General features: G+C 43.4%; 1 protein-coding gene and 1 long non-coding RNA gene across 2 annotated transcripts; both read right to left on the bottom strand.

Moving 5' to 3' along the window:
• Window positions 1–732: 732 nt before the first annotated feature.
• LOC117739377 lies at window positions 733–19,647 on the bottom strand. The gene is made up of 4 exons (XR_004610167.1): window positions 19,599–19,647; window positions 4,681–4,898; window positions 2,492–2,725; window positions 733–1,955 (listed from the first exon to the last, which is right to left on the bottom strand). It is a non-coding gene; the product is annotated as an uncharacterized LOC117739377 (long non-coding RNA).
• On the bottom strand, window positions 8,636–19,614 carry LOC117739307 (zinc finger protein 2 homolog). Its single transcript, XM_034545633.1, has 2 exons — window positions 19,381–19,614; window positions 8,636–12,232 (listed from the first exon to the last, which is right to left on the bottom strand). Exons 1-2 carry the CDS (start codon window positions 19,442–19,444, stop codon window positions 9,918–9,920), a joined length of 2,379 nt encoding a protein of 792 aa, XP_034401524.1. The 5' UTR covers window positions 19,445–19,614; the 3' UTR covers window positions 8,636–9,917.
• Window positions 19,648–24,613: the final 4,966 nt, after the last annotated feature.

Genomic DNA, 24,613 nt, shown 5'->3' with positions numbered 1-24,613 from the left:
GAGATCAGCGGTGGACTGGAACCAAGTATATAAGTAGTGTATTTTACTTGAATATTTCCAAATGATGCCACTTTATACTTCTACTTTACTACATCTCAGAGGTACATATTGTACTTTTTTATTGCACTACATAAATTTTTGTATTAATTATTCAGAATTTCTGTCATATTCATGTAATGTGTTTATGTAACTCTGTAACTCTGTTCATCTGGTCACATGACATCTAGTGTTCATCTGGTCACATGACATCTAGTGTTCATCTGGTCACATGACATCTAGTGTTCATCTGGTCACATGACATCTATTGTTCATCTGGTCACATGACATCTAGTGTTCATCTGGTCACATGACATCTATTGTTCATCTGGTCACATGACATCTATTGTTCATCTGGTCACATGACATCTAGTGTTCATCTGGTCACATGACATCTAGTGTTCATCTGGTCACATGACATCTATTGTTCATCTGGTACAATTAACAAATACATGACGATATATATATATTATTATAGACCAATCGTGGTTATTCAAGACGGCTGATGGGAAGTTGGCATAGCTTCGTTTTTTTATTGAAAACAATGAGATAATTGAAACAAAGTATGAAAAAAGGAAAAAATATCACAGCATCAAGTTATCTTTATATATTTAATATCTTAATCCAAATTATATCCATAACAAGGTCTGAAGCTTCACTCACGTCAACATTATGAATATGAATCTTACAGCTGCAAAAGTTCACCGTCTTTGTAACGCTCTGTCCAAAAGTTAAAATTCATTGAAAGAGATTTAATTATTTCTAAAATTCACACATGATTTGATCATGAAATATCCTGCTTCAGTCCAGTTTTGTTGGCCTTTAAACGTTTCAAAAGCACAAAGGGAGGTAACACCTTCCTTAATTGGGCGACCGGCGCCGCCACTGAGGGTTTAAACGTTTATATAACCACAATAACACAAAGCTTTAAATATGTAAAAATAAGACATTGGATACTCTCATGGAGCGCAGATTAAAGCTTTGTTGGAACAGAGAATGAATTAACATACTATTTTTGCCAGGTCTGATGCTTGTCTTAAGTTTAATAAGAGTCAGAATAGTCAAAGCATCTTGTTTTTGCAATCAAAGAAGTGAAATAAAAAATCCATCAATCCATTATAGTCCTCTTAACTAGAACCGTGCGGGGTCCGCAGTCTTAGGAGTGTATTCCAGATTTCCTTCTCCTCAGCAATGCTTTTCAGCTCTTCCTGATGAACCCAGAGGCGTTTCGAGGGCAGACGATACATCAAGATATAGTCTCTTAGCTTGTTCTGGGTCTACCATGTAGCCTCTTTCCACTTGGACGTACCTGTAAAACCTCTAAAGAAAGGTGTCCAGGAGGATCGTGATCAACTGGACCCCTTCAACGCGAAGGAGCAGCGTCTCCCCGGTTGTCTGAGCTCCTCTTTCTATCTCTTAGGCTGAGCTCAGCAGACTCCCTTCAAAGAAAGCTAATTTTAAGGAAAGCCGGGCTTGACTCAGGGATATTGGACTGGGATATTGTCAAGCGGTGGAACTCCTGAATCCGACCAAAACCTCTTCATTGGAGGAGGCAGAGTTTGAAAACTCAGGAGAAGACTCAGCAATATGCCTGGCAGAGGTTGTGAGGTAGTCGCAAAGCACTTCAGCAGCAAGTTGCCAGGGATGGATGAGTTTCACTGAGATACTGAAGGCTCTGGACATTGTTGGGCTGTCTTGGTTGACACGTCTCTTTCTCACGTAGATGTCGAGCACAGTGCCTGGTGACTGGCAGACCAGGGTGGTGGCTCTGATTTTCAAAAAGGGGGATCACAGAGTTTGCTCCAATTATTGGGGTATCACACTCAGACTCACCGGGAAGGTTTATTTCAGGGTTCTGGAGAAGAGGTTCCTATCCTGTTGAATATTAAATCCAGGAGGAGCCATGAGGATTTTCTCTCCTGTAAGAGTTTTAAAATGTCCATTCATATTTCCACTTTCACCGAAAGCTTTACCACAAACCGAGCAGCTGAATGGTTTCTCTTCTGTGTGGGTTCTTGTGTGTTTCTGTAAATCGCTACCATGTGTAAAGGATTTCCCACAGACTGAGCAGCCAAAAGGTTTCTCTCCCAGATGAGATCTCATGTGTACCTTTAGATTTCCACTCTCACTGAAAGCTTTACCACAATCAGAGCAGCTGAAAGGTTTCTCTCCTGTGTGGATCCTCATGTGTTTCTGTAGATGTCCCTTCTGGGTAAAAGACTTCTGACAAACGGGGCAGCGGAAAGGTTTCTCTCCTGTATGACCCCTCATGTGGTCCTTCAGAGTTTTCTTGGTGCTAAATCTACAACTCAAATCACTGACAGGGATTTTATCTAGATCTGAGTTCCTGTCTGGTTCTAGATGTCTATCTAGATCTGAGTTCCTGTCTGGTTCTAGATGTCTATCTAGATCTGAGTTCCTGTCTGGTTCTAGATGTCTATCTAGATCTGAGTACCTGTCTGGTTCTGGTCCTCCACAGTCCTCTCCATCAGTTTCTGTTTCCATCTATTCAGTTAGTCTTTGATGAAGCTGAGAGGACTGAGGTTTTTTTCCTTCATCATCTTCACAGGAGTGATATCTGGGTCCTCGTGGTCCTCTTTAATGTGTGGGTCCTCCTGGTCCAGACTGGAGCTCCAGTCCCGCTGCTCAGGAGGAACCTCCTCTTTAACCATCAACAGCTGCTGGACGTCTGCAGGAAACACACATTAAGTTCAAGTTAAGCTTTTCCACTGGAACATGTTTGTATCGGTATACTTCTACGAGTACATAAGCACAGTATCAGGCCTGATACCAATGCTGGTATTGGTGCTTCCCTAGTAGAAGTATCAATATTACTAGTAAACGTAGTAGTAATATCAGTTGTAGTAGACATAGTACTACTGAGAGCCTGGACTATTAGTGATAGTAGTAGTCGTATCAGTGGTGGTAGTATTAGTAGTAGGGCGGACTCAGGTCTATAAGTAGTACTGGTTCAAGTTTAGAGTAACTGCTGGATCAGGTTTATAATCAGAGCTGGTTCAGGTTTGCCCTGGTCCAGCCCCTTGATATGCTGCTATAGGCTTATAGGCTGCTGGGGGATGTTTTAGGATACACTGAGCACCTCTCTCCTCTTCTCTCTCTCCTTATGGATGAATTTACATCTCTCCATTGCACCTTATTAACTCTGCTTCCTCCCCGGAGTCGTTGTGACCTCACGTCTCGTAGGTCGTGGCTCTGGTTGGACCCTGGTGCTGTTTTTATGTGGACCGTGGGCCTGCCCGGTCCAATACCATTACTGCTTTTATTATCGTTATTATTGCTATTTTTGGTAGTTATAACATCATTAAACTGCTACTCTCATATGAATCATTAAGTCAACTACATTAAATGTGTTATAACTCTTATGTTGTTCATTTTAGTCACATGACATCTATTGTACTTCTGTCCATCTTGATAGAGGATCCTCCTCTGTGGCTCTCCCTGAGCTTTCTGCCCTTTTTCTCGCCTTAAAGGGTTTTTGGGGAGTTTTTCCTGATCCGATGTGAGGTCGAAGGTCGAAGGATGTCGGATGTGTACAGATTGTAAAGACCTCTGAGGGGAGTTTGTGATTTTGGGAAATACAAAATAAATGTAATTGAATAGTAGTAGCAGCATCAGTTGAAGTACAAGTACCTGAGGTGAGTCCTGCAGCAGAGTACATAAATACTCCAGTACAAGTACCTGAGGTGAGTCCTGCAGCAGAGTACATAAATACTCCAGTACAAGTACCTGAGGTGAGTCCTGCAGCAGAGTACATAAATACTCCAGTACAAGTACCTGAGGTGAGTCCTGCAGCAGAGTACATAAATACTCCAGTACAAGTACCTGAGGTGAGTTCTGCAGCAGAGTACATAAATACTCCAGTACAAGTACCTGAGGTGAGTTCTGCAGCAGAGTACATAAATACTCCAGTACAAGTACCTGAGGTGAGTTCTGCAGCAGAGTACATGGACTCCGGTACTCGGCTCCAGAGTTCTCTCAGAGAACATGAAAACCTACAAAAAGCCTCCTGGTCACAAGAAACGATCCTCAACACCAGGAACAGCTGTTAGCAGCTAACGCTAACTCTAGCTGGAGCTAGCGTTCCCTGCTAACAGCTGGAGCTAGTGTTCCCTGCTAACAGCTGGAGCTAGCTGCCTGAGCTAGTGCTCGCTGCTAACAGCTGGAGCTAGCATTCCCTGCTAACATCTGGAGCTAGCGTTCGCTGCCGGAGCTAGCGTTCACTTCTAACAACTGGAGCTAGCGTTCACTTCTAACAGCTGGAGCTAGCGTTCCCTGCTAACAACTGGAGCTAGCGTTCCCTGCTAACAACTGGAGCTAGTGTTCGCAGCTAGTAGCTGGAGCTAGCGTTCCCTGCTAACAACTGGAGCTAGCGTTCACTTCTAACAGCTGGAGCTAGCGTTCCCTGCTAACAACTGGAGCTAGTGTTCGCAGCTAGTAGCTGGAGCTATCGTTCCTTGCTAACAACTGGAGCTAGCGGCTCGCTGCTAACAGCTGGAGCTAGTGTTCGCAGCTAGTAGCTGGAGCTAGCGTTCCCTGCTAACAACTGGAGCTAGCGTTCGCTGCTAACAACTGGAGCTAGCGTTAGCTTAGCAGCACATTTCCAGCAGCAGGAAGAAAACCAACCTGCTTCTCTCCGCAGCTCCATGTCGGCCTTTAAAACAACATCCAGCACTTTGCTCCTTTTCATATCCGGATGTCTCCAAACGTCCAATCAGAGGTCCGCGAGCCGCCGTCTGGATTCATGTTGAGCATCCTGCAATGTGGACATGTTCTACAGATGGAGTCGAAGAAGACTAAAGAAAAGTACGCCGTGTTTGTGTCTTCATTTCCACTTAGCTGACCTGCTAAGGTCAGTGAACTTGAACCAAGTACATTTACCTGTACGTGCATATTATGATACTTTATACTTGTTGACACTAACAATAATAATAACCACATGTGCAATATAACGTTTTACTACATTGACATTATCACTCTTAATATCACGCTCAGTTTTACTTTTCTGCTGTTGGTATCACTTCTTATACACTTATTATTACTCTTGTATTTAATCTTAGTTGTTGTAATTTATTTTTTTCTATTTTAGTTGATTTATGTTAATTGTATTTACCTCACTTTGGTGTCAGTATTACTTATTTTACCCTTGTTTAATTGCTATTGTATCGTTCATATTCATATTTTGATTTTGTTTTTTGCGTTTCTTATGTTGGAATCTTTTTTGAAACTGGCACAATAATTTCCTTCTGGATTAATTAATTGAAGTTCGATCTTATGTTACTCAGAGGGAACTATTGTACTTTTTTACTGCACTACATTTATTTAATAACTTTGGTTAATTTTTACTTGCATATTTTCAGTAATTAATATAATATATTCCTTATCTATCGCGCAAGGAAACTAAATAAATATGTGATTCAGAAATACTTGAAGTTGAATTTGTTATGTTACAGTTAATCCTATTTTAGAATGCAAATATAGACATGGAGAAATTATAAGACAATATGAATAAGTATATATATATATTTATCCTGAAGCAGCTGACGGGTACCGGCGGGCCAGAAGGGCTGCAGCTGCGATGGTCGCGGAGGCTAAAACTCGGGCATGGGAGGAGTTCGGGGAGGCCATGGAGAAGGACTTTCGGTTGGCCTCAAGGAAGTTCTGGCAAACCATCCGACGGCTCAGGAAGGGAAAGCAGGGTCTACCCCAGGCTGTTCTCAGCAGGGGGGGGAAACTGCTGACCCGGACTGGGGACATCGTCGGGCGGTGGAAAGAGCACTTTGAGGAACTCCTAAACCCGGCCAACATGTCCCCCGGAGAGGGGGCAGCGCCGGAAGACTTTGAGGTGGATTCACCCATATCCCTGGCAGAGGTCGCTAAGGTAGTCAAAAAGCTCCTTGGTGGCAAGGCGCCAGGGGTGGATGAGATCCGCCCTGAGATGCTGAAAGCGCTGGACATTGTTGGGCTGTCTTGGTTGACACGCCTTTTCAGTGTCGCATGGGGGTCGGGAACAGTGCCCATGGACTGGCAGACCGGGGTGGTGGTTCCCATCTTCAAGAAGGGGGACCGGAGAGTGTGCTCGAACTATCGTGGTATCACACTGCTCAGCCTCCCGGGAAAAGCTTATGCCAGGGTGCTGGAGAGGAGGCTCCGACCGCTTGTCGAACCTCAGATTCAAGACGAACAGTGCGGATTCCGTCCCGGTCGTGGAACAGTGGACCAGCTCTTTACCCTCGCAAGATTACTGGAGGGGTCCTGGGAGTTTGCCCAACCAGTTTACATGTGCTTTGTAGACCTGGAGAAGGCTTTCGACCGGGTCCCTCGGGGGTTTTTGTGGGGGGTGCTGCGGGAGTATGGGGTGCCGGACCCGTTGGCACGGGCCATCCGGTCTCTGTACGCCTGCAGTAGGAGCTGTGTTCGTCTCCTCGGTAGTAAGTCAGACACGTTCCCGGTGGGTGTTGGCCTCCGCCAGGGCTGCCCTTTATCACCGGTCCTGTTCGTGACCTTCATGGACAGGATATCTAGGCGCAGCCAGGGGGCGGAGAGGATCCGGTTCGGGAGTCTCGGGATCGCCTCTCTGCTGTTTGCGGATGATGTGGTCCTGTTTGCCTCCTCGGACCGTGACCTCCAGCATTCACTGGGGCGTTTTTCAGCCGAGTGCGAAGCGGCAGGGATGAGAGTTAGCACCTCCAAATCTGAGGCCATGGTGCTCTGCCGGAAACCGGCGGATTGCTCCCTCCAGGTGGGGGCAAACTGCCTACCCCAAGCGAAGGAGTTCAAGTATCTCGGGGTCTTGTTCACGAGTGAGGGTAAGGTGGAGCGGGAGATCGTCAGGCGGATCGGTGCGGCTGCAGCAGTAAAACAGGCGCTGTACCGGTCCGTCTTGGTGAAGAGGGAGCTGAGCCGGAAGGCAAAGCTCTCCATTTACTGGTCGGTCTACGTTCCAACCCTCACCTATGGTCACGAACTCTGGGTCGTGACCGAAAGAACGAGATCTCGGATACAAGCGGCCGAAATGAGCTTCCTCCGTAGGGTGGCCGGGCTCAGCCTTAGAGATAGGGTAAGGAGCTCGGACATCAGGGGGGAGCTCGGAGTCGAGTCGCTGCTCCTTCGTGTCAAAAGGAGTCAGCTGAGGTGGTTCATCTAGTCAGGATGCCTCCTGGACGCCTCCCATTAGAGGTTTTCCGGGCACGTCCAACTGGTAGGAGGCCCCGGGGAAGACCGAGGACACGCTGGAGGGATTATATCTCCCGGCTGGCCTTGGAACGCCTCGGGATCCCCCAGAATGAGCTGGAAAGTGCTGCGGGTGAGAGGGAAGCCTGGGTCGGCCTGCTGAACCTGCTGCCACCGCGACCCGACCCGGATAAGAGCTGATCATGGATGGATGTATTATTTTTATGAGGATTATACTACAATAAAACAAAAAAACATCTGAAAAAATATACATAAGAAATACTTAAATTATTCATATTACTATATATATATATATATATATATATATATATATATAACACTGCAAATAATCATCATGAAAACTGGGATCTATGATTAAGAATATTAGCACGGATAATGTAACCATTAAGTTGTCATCATCAGAAAGAAATAATAAAATGTGTCTTTGTTTGAGAAGTTGACCCGTATGTTAAACACTGTCAAACATCTTTATTTGTTGGAGTTTAGTCTTTTAAAACCCGTATAAAAGAGTCTCATCAACGACGTTAACTCGTCTTTTTTGGGTGATATTTTTATTAAACGAAAGATTCTGCTTGGTTGTTGATTGGTTGTTGTCGTTTAGCCTTTCAAAAACACAAAGGGAGGCAGCACCTGTATTAACGGGGAGGTCCATCAGAATCATAAATTACATTTATAGAACCTCAATAGCACTAAATCCTATTTTTCCCTTTTTTGGGTAATCATAAAACACGAAGAGTCATTTGAAAATCTAAATCACAGCTTCTAATGAAACCTTGTGTGTCTTCAGACTTCAAAGCCTCATCGTGGGTCTCTTCTATTCGCGATTAAGACTTTCACACATAATTAGTTTCAAAGTGTAATTATCTTGTAAAAGTACCTCATGAGACCTGAACTACATGCCAGTCCTGTTTTCTAAACACCAACCTGGGATCTGATTCCATTGTTCCACGTAATTGTTCCTATTTATTTGACAGAAAAATGACTCAGAAGGAACGTGAAGGTAAGACGAAGATCTGAGTTGGACTGAAAAAGATTTCCAGAAGACTTTATACAAGCTTTAATTCCTGGACGTCTTCATACACGACATCCTGTTGATGTCAAATCAGACTCTAATATACCAACATCCAGCTCTGAAGAAGAAAGAGTGGTTTAAGTGTTGGCATATACATAATCATAATAGACAAGATATGGAAATATGAAGCTATAATAAAGTGTAAGGAAACTGTCAATAAGGGGTCCAGTTCCCCCCTAAGACTCAAACCCTGGACCCTCAAGGACTCACTGGCGTCACCTGGTAAGCGGTTGAGTGTGAATGACTTTAAATGGTGTAAATACGAATTTAAAGCAAAAACAATAAATACAAAAGATCATGGACTAAAGACTTGAGTGATGGGTACACATGGACATTTATGTCTGCCTTATGGCTACAGTAATTCTTATTTTAAAGATGCAAATATCATGAAATGAGTTTTCTTTATATTAAGTAACAACTTCTTTACATGTTGCATCAGCAAATTAAATAGCAAGTGCAGTTTGGAAGACAGAAACTGGGTCATTTAGACAAATAAGAAAAAGCACAGGGCCAAGGATCGATCCCTGTGGGACGCCTTTAAGAGAAGAACTCTTTTCTATTCATTAAGTATTGACGTCACTAAAGAAGTACTGAACCTTTAAAGCCATAGGAACTCAACTTGGGTTGGTGCAATAGTTAGTGTATTCATACTGAACTGTTCAGTACACGACGTTCTGTCCTTTCAGAACCTCTTTGACCCAAACAGCTGTTTGTCAAACACAATTACACAATGAACAGAAATTCTCAAGGCGGTTTGCAACCAACTGTGTACCGACATTTTTCAACTGAAGTCGAGGTTATCTGTGACTGCACATCAAACATTTAATTTTTTATGACATCATCCGCTCATTATCATTTCGATCCGCGAAACAAATCAAAAACAGACTGGAGGGAGTCCGGCAGACTCGGATTGTGACAAAATAACTAATGACTCAACACAACAGACAACACGGATTTAAAATGTTGAGTAAAAGTGCTTCAACTTGGCTAAGATGTTCCTTCACAAGGAAATTGAGTCCACATAAATCAGCAGTTCTAGGAGTCTCATGATGGAGGATTAAGGAATCTGAATTGGGGGGAAATTGGGTTCCATTTATGTAACGTTACAGTCGCATTCTTTGTTTTATTTATATTCATTGACTGTTCCAGTCTTTGAATGCCTTAACAGTTGAAGTAAGAACTGTTAAATGTTTGTTATTTTTCTAAATAAATGGAAAGAATCGTCTTCTGGTTTTCTCTATTGAACTTAAAAACATACAAACCATGAATTTTGTGTAGTGGTACACAACTATGATTTGACTTGTAAAACGGTATTATTAACTCTCGAAAGCTTTTGACGCATCCAGAAAAAAAAATCCCACTGTGAACATAATTGTATGGACAAGAATTAAAATAGCCATGTTTGACGAGAAGTAGTGAAATCCATACAAGCGCTCATTGTTATGGTTCCTTCCATGTGTTCAGTTGAGCTGCTGGCTGGAGGTTCTGCCTTTCGGTTCTCCTCAGTCTGATGAAGCTGAGGACCGACGAACAGCAAACACATTTATGTCTTTTGACCTGACGACAACAGGCCACTGTTAGGGTACAAACGCTGCAACTAAATGGTGTCTCCCATGTACGAATTATTGTGCTTAAAGTTTAAACCTGACTGAGGTTCTCTGGTCTCCTTCCAGTCTTCACTGTCATCAGTCTCAGGTTCAGAAGGGTCTCCAGTCTGGTCATCAGTACCGGGTTCTGGATGTCTATCTGGATCCGAGTTCCTGTCTGGCTCTGGATCCGAGTTCCTGTCTGGCTCTGGATCCGAGTTCTTGTCTGGTTCTGGTCCTCCACAGTCCTCTCCATCATCTTCTGTTTCCATGTGTTCAGTTGAGCTGCTGGCTGGAGGTTCTGCCTCTCGGTTCTCTTCAGTCTGAGTCTGATGAAGCTGTGAGAAACGACGACCAACACATTTATGTTTTCTGAGCTGATAAAACCAGGTGAACTTTTGGTCACAAACACTGCAGCTGAACCTTTTCTCTTCTGTGTGGTTTCTCATGTGTTCATCCAAGTTGCACTTGCCATTGAATCTTTTACAACACAATGAACAGTTGAATATTCTCTCTCCTGTGTGAATTTTCATGTGTTTCTTCAGACTTTCCTGGGAGCCAAATCGTTTCCCACACTCAGAGCAGCTGTACGGTTTCTCTCCAGTGTGGATTCTCATGTGTTTCTGTAAATTTCCACTCTGTGAAAAAGATTTCTTACAAACTGAGCAGCTGAATGGTTTCTCTCCTGTGTGAGATCTCATGTGTATCTTTAGATGCGTCTTTTTCCTAAATATTTTCCCACACTCAGAGCAGCTAAAAGGTTTCTCTCTAGCTCTAAATCTGGAACCACTGAGAGAAACTTCCTCATTATTCAGAGAGTTTAAACCTGACTGAGGTTCTCTGGTCTCCTTCCAGTCATCACTGTAATCAGGTTCAGAATAGTCTCCATTCTTGTCATCGGTATGTGGTTCTGGATGTCCATCTGGATCTGAATTCCTGTCTGGTTCTGGATCCGAGTTCTTGTCTGGTTCTGGTCCTCCACAGTCCTCTCCATCAGCTTCTGTTTCCATGTGTTCAGTTGAGCTGCTGGCTGGAGGTTCTGCCTCTCGGTTCTCCTCAGTCTGAGTTTCATGAAGCCTTGAGAAACGACGACCAACACATCTATGATCTTTGAGCTGTTTACACCAAGTGAATCTTTGGTCACAAACACTGCATCTGTAGATTTTGTGGACTTCCATATGTTTAGTCAGATATCTCCTCCATGCAAACTCTTCACCACAAATTGTGCAATTAAACCGCATTTGCATTGTGTGGATCCTCATGTGTTGAACTAAAGACTCGCTGTCACTGCAGTCTGAGTTACACACTGAGCAGCGGAACGGTTTCTCCCCTAAGTGATGTGTCATGTGAGAATGGAAGCTTTCCTGCTTGTTAAATATTTGACCACACAGTGAGCAGCGGAATGGTTTCTCCTCTGTGGGAGGGCCCTTGTGTGTCAGCAGAGTGAGACGGTCTTCAGATCTTTCCTGACACTCAGAGGAGCTGAACGGTTTCATGTCAGTGTTAAGTCCTGTATCTCTGACAGAGACCTCCTCACCGTTCAGATGCTTTGGACCTGATTGAGGTGGATCCCCATCCACTCTGTCATCAGTCTTGGGTTCACTTTCAGTCGTGTCATCAGAGCAGCTGAATGGTTTCTTGCTATTAAGTCCATCATTTACAGAGACCTTTTTATTTCTCTGGTAAGTAAACCCTGACTGATGTTTCCTGGTCTCTTTCCAAAACTCAACGTCAACACTGTCGTCAGGTTCAGAATACGGTTCAGTCTCTTTATCTGGTTCTGCATGTCTAACTGGATCTGAGTTCCTGTCTGGTTCTGGTCCTCCACAGTCCTCTCCATCAGCTTCTGTTTCCATGTGTTCAGTTAGTCTTTGATGAAGATGTGAGGACTGAGCTTCCTCTTCATCATATTCACTCTTAACAGTAGTAAATATGAACCTGATACCAGCCTCCTCCAGACCTTGAAGCTGCTCTCCCTCCTGACTGGTCCAGAGGTCCTTCTGGTCCCCTTTAATGTGTGGGGGCTCTGGGTCCTCCTGTTCCTCTTTAATGTGTGGGGGGTCTGGGTCCTCCTGTTCCTCTTTAATGTGTGGGGGGTCTGGGTCCTCCTGTTCCTCTTTAATGTGTGGGGGCTCTGGGTCCTCCTGTTCCTCTTTAATGTGTGGGGGCTCTGGGTCCTCCTGGTCCTCTTTAATGTGTGGGGGCTCTGGGTCCTCCTGGTCCTCTTTAATGTGTGGGGGCTCTGGGTCCTCCTGGTCCAGACTGGAGCTCCACTCCTGCTGATCAAAGGGAATCTCTTCTTGAACCACCAACAGCTGCTGGACGTCTGCAGGAAACAGGAAACACATATTGAAGAAAACCAGGAGTTGATGTTAAAGTCACATTTTAAATGGACCATGAGCCATGTAAACCTGTGAGAGAAATGAATTCATACAGAAGGAGAGAGAGAAGCTCAGTGTATCCTAAGATGTCCCCCAGCAACCTAGGCCTATAGCAGCATATCTAGGGGTTGGATTAGGGCAAACCTGAACCAGTCCCAACTATATATCTGAGCCAGCCCTAACTAGGGTTGGGTACCGAAAACTGGTGCCAATACACAGTTAACGGTCTAAAGTGTGGCTGTATTTGGCAAAAAAAAACGCGACATGGAGCAAATGCAACAAAATAATTGCATGTAAAGGGGGGAACACGTCAAATGTAATGAAACATCTGGAATAACGTCCACTTGAAAGTGGCGGCACCGCGTTCGACTGCCTGCGTGCAGTCTCCCTTTTCCTGATGGTGGAGAGGTTTTTGGAGCAGGCGATCCAGGCAGCATCACTTGACCAACGACTCAGGAAGCCAATGGAGAAAGACAGGTGAGTTGATGGATAAGAAGATCAGTTGTTAAACAATGAGTAACAACATAATAATAATTGATGTTTAATTATTATCTTCATATCTTCTTTTTAAGTCCAGACTGTAAAGGCTCACTGATGACGACTTCTAGCAAGCAGAGGAGTTTGTCTACATCATGAAGTTGTTGTACAACCCTCTGTGTATCCAGTGAGAGGTCCCCCACATGTGGCCAACGTCTCCCCATGCTGACTAAGCTGGAGGTGCATGAAGAGGACCAGTGCTGTGAAAGAGAAGGTCTGGGGAGATCTGAAAAAAACATACCAGGTATTTTCCATTTCCATTCAGAGCCTATGCTTACAAAGAAAGAATGTTTACAGTGAGACACTAAATAGTTTGTCATGATTTCATTACAGGATGAACTTCAAGGGCAGACTTGTGTGTGCGGTTTCTGATGCCTGGGACAGGTTGGAGAAGCAGCAGCTGCCAGTGCAACAGAACAGGAATGTTATGCTCATGCTTGTTACAGTTTCTATGATGTATTGCCTTGTGACAGGTTTGAGTCTCGGGCAGGCACAAAAGAGGGCAACACACACAGGTTGTATTTGTTTCAGTCCCGTTTCCGCTGTCGAACGCTCCTCCTCGTTCTCCAGCTACTCCTGCTCTTATATGGAAGACACAAACACACCCAATTGATCCCAGCTGAGGCTGATTTACACATCACAGCACCGATCCCTGAACCACCCCCCCGCTCCACCCACTCTGCAGCTGAGCCTAACCACACCCCGCTGCCACACTATTTATGTGCAAAATTGTGTCTACAGCTTCCACTGAAGGGCCTTCAGCACTATGAGGAAGATGGATCGGATGACCATGAGGAGAACAAGGCAGAGAAACACGGAAGTCCATAATTATTATTATAATATATATATATAAATTAATGCATTTCTTTTGAAGCATGTTTGTCTAAACACTACTTTTATGTATTTTTCATGCCAAGCAGTCAGCCCTAGAGAAGCTGTTGGAGGATGAGGACCGAGAGCTTCTTCAGGACCACTAAAGGCAGAGCCTCTCCATCCCTGAACATGCCCAGAAAGAGATTGAACCTTCAACCCCATCAGGAACAGACCCTGCAGCCTGGTGGTGGATGAAGCACTTTCAGACCCATACCTGTGTCCAGGCCTCGTCGACACCACCTGAGAGGGTTTCTTCTGTGCAGGACATTAAATCAGGAGAGGTGTCAGGTTCAGCCAGAGAAGTTAAATATGCTCATATTTCTGCAAAAGAATTGCTGAAGTTTGAAGCTGTATACAGAGTGTTTGTGTGTGTATCCCTCTATGTTTATTTAAGTATACTGTAAACTTATTTAAGTATACTGTAAACCGTTGTTATTGTTCATAGTTTGAAGTTAAAAAGTTTGAAGCTGTAGTTTGAAGCCATTATTTATATAGTATACTTTTAAAGAGTTCAGGTTGAAGAAAGAAATGTGCCTTGGCAATAAATCTTTTTATTTTATGTCGTCAATCGTCGCTTTTTAAGTATGGGTTCAGGCACTGGTATCGTTTTAAAAGTATGTTTTAGCATCGATATCGGTAACTATAAACCTGAACCAGCCTTAAGTATAAACCTGAACCATGTAATGCCGATGTAATGGACAATTTGATATTCTCATATCAGTAAATAGCGTAGAATATTAAAGCCATATGTGAATTGAGGTTTCATGCAGCAGATGTCCTACAAATCCTCTTTTCTGTCTTTGAATAACAATCAAAAGGAAAGTGAAACTCCAAAAGGGAGAACTGTCCGGATATTTCCAATACACATCCCAGGATACGTGTTCATGTGCTCACTCTCTGTATGAAGGAGTGACGTCTCACTTCCACCGACTCTCTGTGACTCTGTACAACTGAGCCTCTTCTTGCATGAATACAGTATTTCATAGATAAGTTCTGTTCTTCAGTATTCCTCATTTCTGCTTTAAAAGACTCACTTCTGGTAAAGATACATTGCTGGAGACACGCCCCTTCAAACGCCACACACCTGGTCCAGGTGCGGACAGAAGCAGGGTTGAAGCGAGCAGCAGATGGATCACCTCCTTGGGAGGACCAGGAAGGTGGTTTTATTGTTCTTGTGCGCTTCGGACTGAGCAGGAAATGCTTCAGCTGCCGGCCCACGAGCTCACACACACACAAGACGCTTATGTTGCCAGTGCCTCGCCTTGAGCAGCAGCGGCTGTTTACCTGACAGACCAGAACCTGAAGAACAGCAGCAGAAACATCGTCACCTTGTCTGGTCCTCCGGGTGCTCTAAACCCTCAAATCCATTACAATCCTGAACTAGACCCGCTGGGTCCAGGATCCAACCCCTGAAAACAAGGATTCTGCAATCCAGGAGGACGACTGACAGTCAGTAGAGATGTGAAGGCTGCCATTAGAGGGGACCTGAAGCCCAGATATGCTGACCCCACTAATCTACAGGACTACCTTCATAGACCTTGAGGTAAACAGACCTTTGTCCTTAATCAGTTTTGGCAAGAATTACATATTCTTGTAAAACTGAAACTTCACTGGTTTTAAGGAACCCCTGCCATTGTCCTGACTCAGAGCAGTATTGATAGTTGGGCCATTCCAACAACGACCTGAGGGCGGGGTCGACACAGCTGTAGCTAATTATCGCCAACTCTGGTGTAAAAACAGGTGGGGGCTTGAAGTGTCAGAAGAATCCTTGTATGAAGACTCGGAGGATAAAGACACTGGAGTCTTTCGTTGGAGTCAAGACTCGGAGGATAAAGACACTGGAGTCTTTCGTTGGAGTCAAGACTCGGAGGATAAAGACCTAGGAGTCTTTCGTTGGAGTCAAGACTCAGAGGATAAAGACCTAGGAGTCTTTCATTGGAGTCAAGACTCGGAGGATAAAGACACTGGAGTCTTTCGTTGGAGTCAAGACTCGGAGGATAAAGACCTAGGAGTCTTTGGTTGGAGTCAAGACTCGGAGGATAAAGACCTAGGAGTCTTTCGTTGGAGTCAAGACTCGGAGGATAAAGACCTAGGAGTCTTTCGTTGGAGTCAAGACTCGGAGGATAAAGACCTAGGAGTCTTTCGTTGGAGTCAAGACTCGGAGGATAAAGACCTAGGAGTCTTTCGTTGGAGTCAAGACTCGGAGGATAAAGACCTAGGAGTCTTTCGTTGGAGTCAAGACTCGGAGGATAAAGACCTAGGAGTCTTTCGTTGGAGTCAAGACTCAGAGGATAAAGACCTAGGAGTCTTTCGTTGGAGTCAAGACTCTGAGGATAAAGACCTAGGAGTCTTTCGTTGGAGTCAAGACTCGGAGGATAAAGACACTGGAGTCTTTCGTTGGAGTCTTCGGGGCGGCTGAGTATAAACATTTTCCTGTGATAATGTGTTTTCATTTCATACCTGTGTGCACATCTACTCGTAGATACTATAGACCACGGACTCGTTCACACATGCATTAATATCCCTACTCTCTTATTTATCCCACCGGCTCCATATGGACCCAGCACCACGTCACAGAGGGCCTCTGGAATTGCCAGTCAGCTAATCCGGTTCAACTAATCATTGTGGTTCTCTACCGTACACCTGGCTCCTTGGGAGACTTCTTGGAAGAACTAGACGTCCTCCTATCAAACTTCCCAGAAAACGTACCCCAGCTCATCATGTTCATTAAAAAAATCGAACTGCTGCTGGCACAAAGGACCTTCTGAGAGGTTCAGTAGAACACTGAGGCCTCCTGAGTCTCACTGAAAGACCTTCTGAGAGGTTCAGTAGAACACCGAGGCCTCCTGAGTCTCACTGAAAGACCTTCTGAGAGGTTCAGTAGAACACCGAGGCCTCCTGAGTCTCACTGAAAGACCTTCTGAGAGGTTCAGTAGAACACCGAGGCCTCCTGAGTCTCACTGAAAGACCTTCTGAGTCCATTAAAAACACAGTTCAGTGGATGGCCTTCAAAATAAATGATTGTTTTTAACTTGAGTCCGGGGGAAGGCCAATCACTGAGCCAGCCTTTCTGATCATCTTATTGATCCTGTTTTTATCATCAGTAATGCCGCCGCCCCAGCAGAGCACAGCATAGAAGAGGACACTCGCTAAGATCCCCTGATAAAAAACATGAAGAAGCTTTGTGCTGATGTCAAAGGATCTAAGCTTCCTCAAGAAGAAAAGTCTTGACTGAGCCTTTTTAAAAACAGGATCAGTGTTCTTTTTCCAATTCAATTTACTGTCCAAATGGACCCCAAGATATTTATATGACTGGACAATTTCTATCTGCTGACCCGCAATTCTCACTGGGGAGACCTCCTCCTTCTTCCTTCTAAAATCCATCACTAGCTCTTTGGTCTTTCCAACATTTATTTTTAAAAAGTTGTCATTACACCAGCTGACAAAGGATTCAACCTCCCGTTTATAGGCCAGGTCATTGCCTCGGGTAAGTAGACCAACCAGAGCAGTGTCATCTGAGAACCTTTGGATGTTACAGGACACATGGCTCTGCCTGTAGTCAGCTGTATGAAGTGAGAATAAAAAGGGGGATACAACTGTTCCCTGTGGTGCTCCAGTTTTAGTTAAAATGTCAGAAAGTTTTTTATCAAGCCTGACACACTGCAGTCTAGACAATAGGTAATCCAAGACCCAGGCAATCGTTGTATTGTGCAGTTTAAAAGTCATACGTTTTTTGCTAAAAGTATTGTATTAAAAGCACTAGAAAAGTAAAAAAACATGATCCTAACAGAGCTGGCAGTGGTTTCAAGATGGCTATAAATACCGTGGAGCATAAAAAGTAGTGCATCGTCTACCCCTACACACTTTCTATATGCAAACTGCAAGTGATCCTGGAAGATCTGTCTACTCAAGTGACCTAGGACAACCCTTTCAAAACATTTCATTATGTGAGACGTCAGGGCTATCGGTCTCAGGTTGGAAAGAGTAGGACTCCGCACACTCAGGGGCGTCGTTAGGCCCAACATTTTCTTCAGCCCCCCCAAATAATTTGGCATTATTGGATTTTTTATGTCATTAAATTAAACTATTGTTTCTGACATGGACTCTAACATGCTACATATGTGCGTGCGTTCTGGTTTGTATGTTTTCTCCCCCTTCAAATTACAATCAATAGCACATCTTAGTGACTATACCTTTAATAGGGAATGTAGCGCCGTAGTAGCACTTTAGTAGCACTTAAATGTCTCTTACTGATACCACTTTGTAGCTTAACACTTTAGTAGCACTTAAATGTCTCTTACTGATAGCACTTTGTTGTTTAACACTTTAGTAGCACTTAAATGTCTCTTACCGATAGCACTTTGTTGTTTAGATTTATTGAAGAAACTGTACTTTCTTGATTCTTGTTGTTCTGAGTTTGGACTCATGGTTTAATGCACTTATTGTAAGTCGCTTTGAATAAAAGCGTCAGCTAAATGACATGTAAAGTAATGTAATGTAATGTATCCGAGGTTCCAGTCCCAGTCTCCCCTAGACCCTGTCCACAGCAGAACCCTTGACCCCGAAGAGAACCTCGTGAGGAGGTTCTCCACAGCAGAACACCTTTCCCCCAGACAGCGTGGATGTTCTCACCTTTTTGAAAAAGACTTGCAAGTCCTTTCACAGATGTGTGACAGGAAGTGAACATGGACCCAGAAGAAGCACGGAGGCTTCTTTGTTCAACTGACCGGAGGAAGAGGAACTCGACAGAACCGACTGTTCTGATGCTTGTTTCCACATTGTATTAATTTCATTTAGTTTCACATTGGACATCTTCAGTGTGGTTGTCTTCATGTGAAGCTACAGCCCAAAGTACTTTGTTTAAGTGTTCTTGAGTTCATGAATGGAAAGCAAAGTTAGATATAATAGTAACAGTAGTAGGGTTCGTAGTAGAAGCCTCAGTAGTCTTAGTAATAGTATTATGACTAGAAGTCGTATATAGTATTAGGAGAGATGAACATGTCATATTGCACATGGGGAGACTGAGACAACCTAAAATAAATAACCTAAAAATGAAAATGTATTTAATTATCAGAGTTTATGATGAAAACGCTGCTAAAACCAAGAAAGCACCACAGTACCTGTACTCACTGAGGTATTAGTACTTCAACTGAAGTACTGCAGTACAAGTATTAGCAGAGAATATAAATACTCAACTGCTAACAGCTGGAGCTAGCGGCTAGCTGCTGGAGCTAGTGTTTGCTGCTAACAACTGGAGCTAGCGTTCCCTGCTAACAGCCGGAGCTAGCGGCTAGCTGCCGGAGCTAGCGTTCCCTGCTAACAGCCGGAGCTAGTGTTCGCTGCTAGCAGCTGAAGCTAGTGTTCCCTGCTAACAGCTGGAGCTAGCGGCTAGCTGCCGGAGCTAGTGTTCGCTTCAAACAGCTGGCGCTAGCGTTCCCTGCTAACAACTGGAGCTAGTGTTCGCAGCTAGTAGCTGGAGCTAGCGTTCGCTGCTAACAACTGGAGCTAGTGTTCGCAGCTAGTAGCTGGAGCTAGCGTTCGCTGCTAACAACTGGAGCTAGTGTTCGCAGCTAGTAGCTGGAGCTAGCGTTCCCTGCTAACAACTGGAGCTAGCGTTCGCTGCTAACAACTGGAGCTAGCGTTAGCTTAGCAGCACATTTCCAGCAGCAGGAAGAAAACCAACCTGCTTCTCTCCGCAGCTCCATGTCGGCCTTTAAAACAACATCCAGCACTTTGCTCCTTTTCATATCCGGATGTCTCCAAACGTCCAATCAGAGGTCCGCGAGCCGCCGTCTGGATTCATGTTGAGCATCCTGCAATGTGGACATGTTCTACAGATGGAGTCGAAGAAGACTAAAGAAAAGTACGCCGTGTTTGTGTCTTCATTTCCACTTAGCTGACCTGCTAAGTGTGCGACCCGGAAACACTCACACTACTTCCGCTACTTTGGCCTTCACAATAAAGAATACAAATAAAATACAATATACAAATTAAAAAAAGATTGCAAACTATTTTTATCTTCATAACTGCACTGTGTTAACTGTAGGTTTACGTTTGCGTTAATCTTTTAATAGATATCTAAAGGACATAGATAAACAAGCTTGAACTTTCCAACAATGGAAATGAAAAAAACTGCTCTGTTACTACCGTGAGTCTCCTGCATAAATCCTACTCTCTCTACGGTGCTGGAAACATAATTTCACATGGGACAGATGGTACACATTGGCACTCTTGACATTCAATTCAGTTTATTTTGTATAGCCCAATATCACAAATTACAAATTTGCCTCAGAGGGCTTTACAATCTGTACACATACGACATCCCTGACCTTTGACCTCACATCGGATCAGGCCTACTTTTTAGGACTCTAGGAACCACAAGTAGCCCCGCATTTAGTGAGCAGCTCTCTAGTGGGGCAATATGGTACTACAAGCTCCTTAAGATATGATGGTGCATCACCAATCAAGGCTTTGTAGGTGAGGAGAAGAATTTTAAATGTGATTCCTGATTTTACAGGGAGCCAGTGCAGAGCAGCTAATACAGGAGTAATGTGATCTCTTTTCTTAGTTTTTGTGAGTACACGAGCTGCAGCATTCTGGATCAACTGGAGGGATTTAATAGACTTATTAGAGCAGCCTGATAATAAGGAGTTGCAGTAATCTAGTCTGGAAGTAACAAACGTGTGAACCAGCTTTTCTGCATCTTTTTGAGACAAGATGTGCCTGATTTTTGAAATGTTACGTAGATGAAAAAATGCAATCCTTGAGATTTGCTTAACGTGGAGTTAAAGGACAAGTCTGGGTCAAAGATAACTAGAGATCCTTTACAGTGGTGTTGGATGCCAGGGCAATGCCATCTACAGAAACCACATCACCAGATAATTGATCTCTGAGGTGTTCAGGGCCAGTAAAATAACTTCAGTTTTGTCTGAGTTTAACATCAGGAAGTTGCAGGTCATCCATGTTTTTATGTCTTTAAGACATTCTTGAATTTTAGCGAGCTGGTTGGTCTCCTCTGGTTTGATCGATAGATATAATTGAGTATCGTCTGCATAGCAATGAAAGTTTATGGAGTGTTTCCGGATAATGTTGCCCAAAGGAAGCATATATAAGGTAAATAAAATTGGTCCAAGCACATAACCTTGTGGAACAAAACCAGTACAGAGATGAGTCCTTTATCAGCACTAAGGTCTAACAAGACCAGTACAGAGATGAGTCCTTTATCAGCACTAAGGTCTAACAAGACCAGTACAGAGATGAGTCCTTTATCAGCACTAAGGTCTAATAATACCAGTACGGAGATGAGTCCTTTATCAGCACTAAGGTCTAACAAGACAAGTACGGAGATGAGTCCTTTATCAGCACTAAGGTCTAATAATACCAGTACAGAGATGAGTCATTTATCAGCACTAAGGTCTAACAAGACCAGTACAGAGATGAGTCCTTTATCAGCACTAAGGTCTAACAAGACCAGTACAGAGATGAGTCCTTTATCAGCACTAAGGTCTAACAAGACCAGTACAGAGATGAGTCCTTTATCAGCACTAAGGTCTAACAAGACCAGTACAGAGATGAGTCCTTTATCAACACTAAGGTCTAACAAGACCAGTACAAAGATGAGTCCTTTATTAGCACTAAGGTCTAACAAGACCAGTACAGAGATGAGTCCTTTATCAGCACTAAGGTCTAACAAGACCAGTACAGAGATGAGTCCTTTATCAGCACTAAGGTCTAACAAGACCAGTACAGAGATGAGTCCTTTATCAGCACTAAAGTCTAACAAGACCAGTACGGAGATGAGTCCTTTATCAGCACTAAGGTCTAACAAGACCAGTACGGAGATGAGTCCTTTATCAGCACTAAGGTCTAACAAGACCAGTACAGGGATGAGTCCTTTATCAGCACTAAGGTCTAACAAGACCAGTACAGAGATGAGTCCTTTATCAGCACTAAGGTCTAACAAGACCAGTACAGAGATGAGTCCTTTATCAGCACTAAGGTCTAATAATACCAGTACGGAGATGAGTCCTTTATCAGCACTAAGGTCTAACAAGACCAGTACGGAGATGAGTCCTTTATCAGCACTAAGGTCTAACAAGACCAGTACGGAGATGAGTCCTTTATCTGATGCATTAGGAGGTCTGTCTCTGTGGTGTTTTCTAAATCCTGACTGAAACTCCTCAAATAAACTATTCTGATGTAGGAAGTCACTCAACTGATTTGCGACTACTTCCTCAAGGATCTTAGATCCCCAGTTACCATTGAGGCAGCGCGACAGGCGAATACCCCGAAGTTGGTATGAAAATGTCAAAAAGACATTTATAGAACATCTATCGCAACAGGGCACTGTCAGGGAAACCAACAGCCCGACTCCTCCCCCGTGGGGACGGCGAGGAAGAAGGATGGATGGATTAGGCTCTGTGTGGATTACCGGCAGCTCAAGAAGAAGGGTGCCAGCGGTGGTTTCCCAGTCTTGACCTGGTGAGCTGGTTTCCAACCGGTGGAAATAGCCGAGAGAGGTCGCTGTGAGACTGCGTTCTGAACACCTTGCACGAGTTCACATTGATCAGAGGTTCCAGTCTCTGGGTGACAATGTCCGGTCCTGATCAGAATCGATCACAATGCATGCCAAAAAAAGACATTCATCGGATCAGCTGATGAGCTTTATATTATAATTCTGTTTACCTCCATGCCCAGTGAGATCTAATGTGAACCTTCACATTTCCTTTGTTGACAAATCTTTTCCTGCACTCGGAGCAGCCAACTGGTTTCTCTCCAGCTCTACATCTGGATTCAGTGACAGAAACATAAAGTAAACAAGTTGGTTTTTAATTAGTTATGTGAAATAACTCCGTAAGGTAATTAACCTGAAAGTAATTCAATTTAATCAGTGGTTCAATTAGAGAATTTAGTCATAAATAAGGTAGGAAGTAACTCCTTAAAGTTATATATATATATATATATATATATATATATATATATATATATATATATGTGTGTGTGTGTGAATAAATACATGTAATAATGATGATGATAATAATGAAAACAATAACTGATAATAATAATGATAACAATAATAATACAAATTATTATTATTATTATTCTGCTCTTGCTTGTATAAGTTAGCTTAGCAGATAGCTGACCATGATCCATGAAAAAAAGACATTACATTGCATTACATTGCATTACATTGCATTACATTATATTACATTATATTACATTACATTACATTGCATTACATTACATTGCATTACTTTACATTGCATTACATTACATTGCATTACATTACATTACATTGCATTACATTACATTGCATTATATTACATTATATTACATTACATTACATTGCATTACATTACATTGCATTACATTGCATTACATTACATTACATTGCATTACATTGCATTACATTACATTGCATTACATTACATTGTATTGCATTGCATTACATTACATTGCATTACATTACATTGCATTACATTGCATTACATTGCATTACATTACATTGTATTGCATTGCATTACATTGCATTACATTATATTGCATTACATTGCATTACATTGCATTACATTGTATTGCATTACATTGCATTACATTACATTGCATTGCATTGCATTACATTGTATTGCATTACATTGCATTGCATTGCATTACATTACATTACATCGCATTGCATTACATTACATTACATCGCATTGCATTACATTACATTACATTGCATTGCATTACATTACATTGCATTACATTATCAGTGAAACAAAAGGAGCGAGCTACGGTAAGAGAGGAGGGATACATTCTAGAAGACGCCACTTGAAGTCTCTAATGCAACACATGAACATGTGGGTCGGATAGGAGTCCACTCCGTCACAGAAGAAGAGGAGGTCCTTCCGGGTCTCGTGCTGCTTCCTGTGAAAGATGGCGGAGAGCAGCTCGAAGCGTTCGGCGGAAGGAAACCTTCCGCGTTTCCCCCCCAAGAAGAAGAACAAGCGCTCCTCGGACAAGAAGGCCTCGGACAAGGAGCGAGACAAGACCCGGATCAACATCGGGTCCGCGTTCCCGAGGTGGAGAGCCCTGCGAGCGGCCACGGGGCTCCAGCTGGACTCGGAGCTGGCTCTGCTGCTGCTGGATGCGTGAGTTCTACTGGTCCTACTGGTTCTAGTAGTTCTACTGGACCCACTGGTTCTACTGGTCCTACTGGTTCTACTGGGAGGCTCTGCTGCTAGCTGGGCACGCGGTACTTTGTAGTAGTAGTAGTACTAGCAGTAGCGTCTAGTAACGACGGTGTTACTGTGTTGTGGATGCTAATCTCCAGCTAGCTGCATTGAGAGCTTACGTGTGCTAACCCGGAAGTGTTACAATTAACCAAGAGAAGCGTGGAGTGGAACCACTGACCGTGGATCTGATAAAAGTATTTATATTCTCTTTAATGCAGACCAGAGAACTGCTTATAAATACTTATAAAAACAACCAGCAGAGTAATTTAGAACAGAAGGATGAAGATGTTTATTTTTATTTATGTGCACATGCAAATCATCTGAGCTGTGTGTCCAGTGACTTCTGGGACTTCCTGTATCTTGCTGAGTATATTCTTTAAATAGGTTTCTCTGCTATATTACTACTGTATCTGCTGTATTTAGTTATACTAGAATGATAGTCTGTACTGTCTTTCTAATTTGAACATTTTGAGCTGCGATTTGTTGCTTTTTTACACAAGTGTCTGAAAAGTCAACCAAACCAGCTAGGATTTCAGTATTTGCTCTGTAATCCAAATCTACTAGGGACTAAACTATATTCTACTTTCTACCTTGAGGTAAACAGATCTTTGTCCTTAATCAGTTTGGCAAGAATTTCACATTCTAGCAAACTGAGACTTCACTGGTAGCAAGGATCCCCTGCTTACCAGTATCGATCACTGA

The sequence above is a fragment of the Cyclopterus lumpus genome, chromosome 11, assembly GCF_009769545.1.
Source record: "Cyclopterus lumpus isolate fCycLum1 chromosome 11, fCycLum1.pri, whole genome shotgun sequence".
NCBI classification, from domain to species: Eukaryota; Metazoa; Chordata; class Actinopteri; order Perciformes; family Cyclopteridae; genus Cyclopterus; species Cyclopterus lumpus.
The sequence above is the reverse complement of the archived record's forward strand: the minus strand, read 5'-3'. Positions and strand labels throughout refer to the sequence as shown.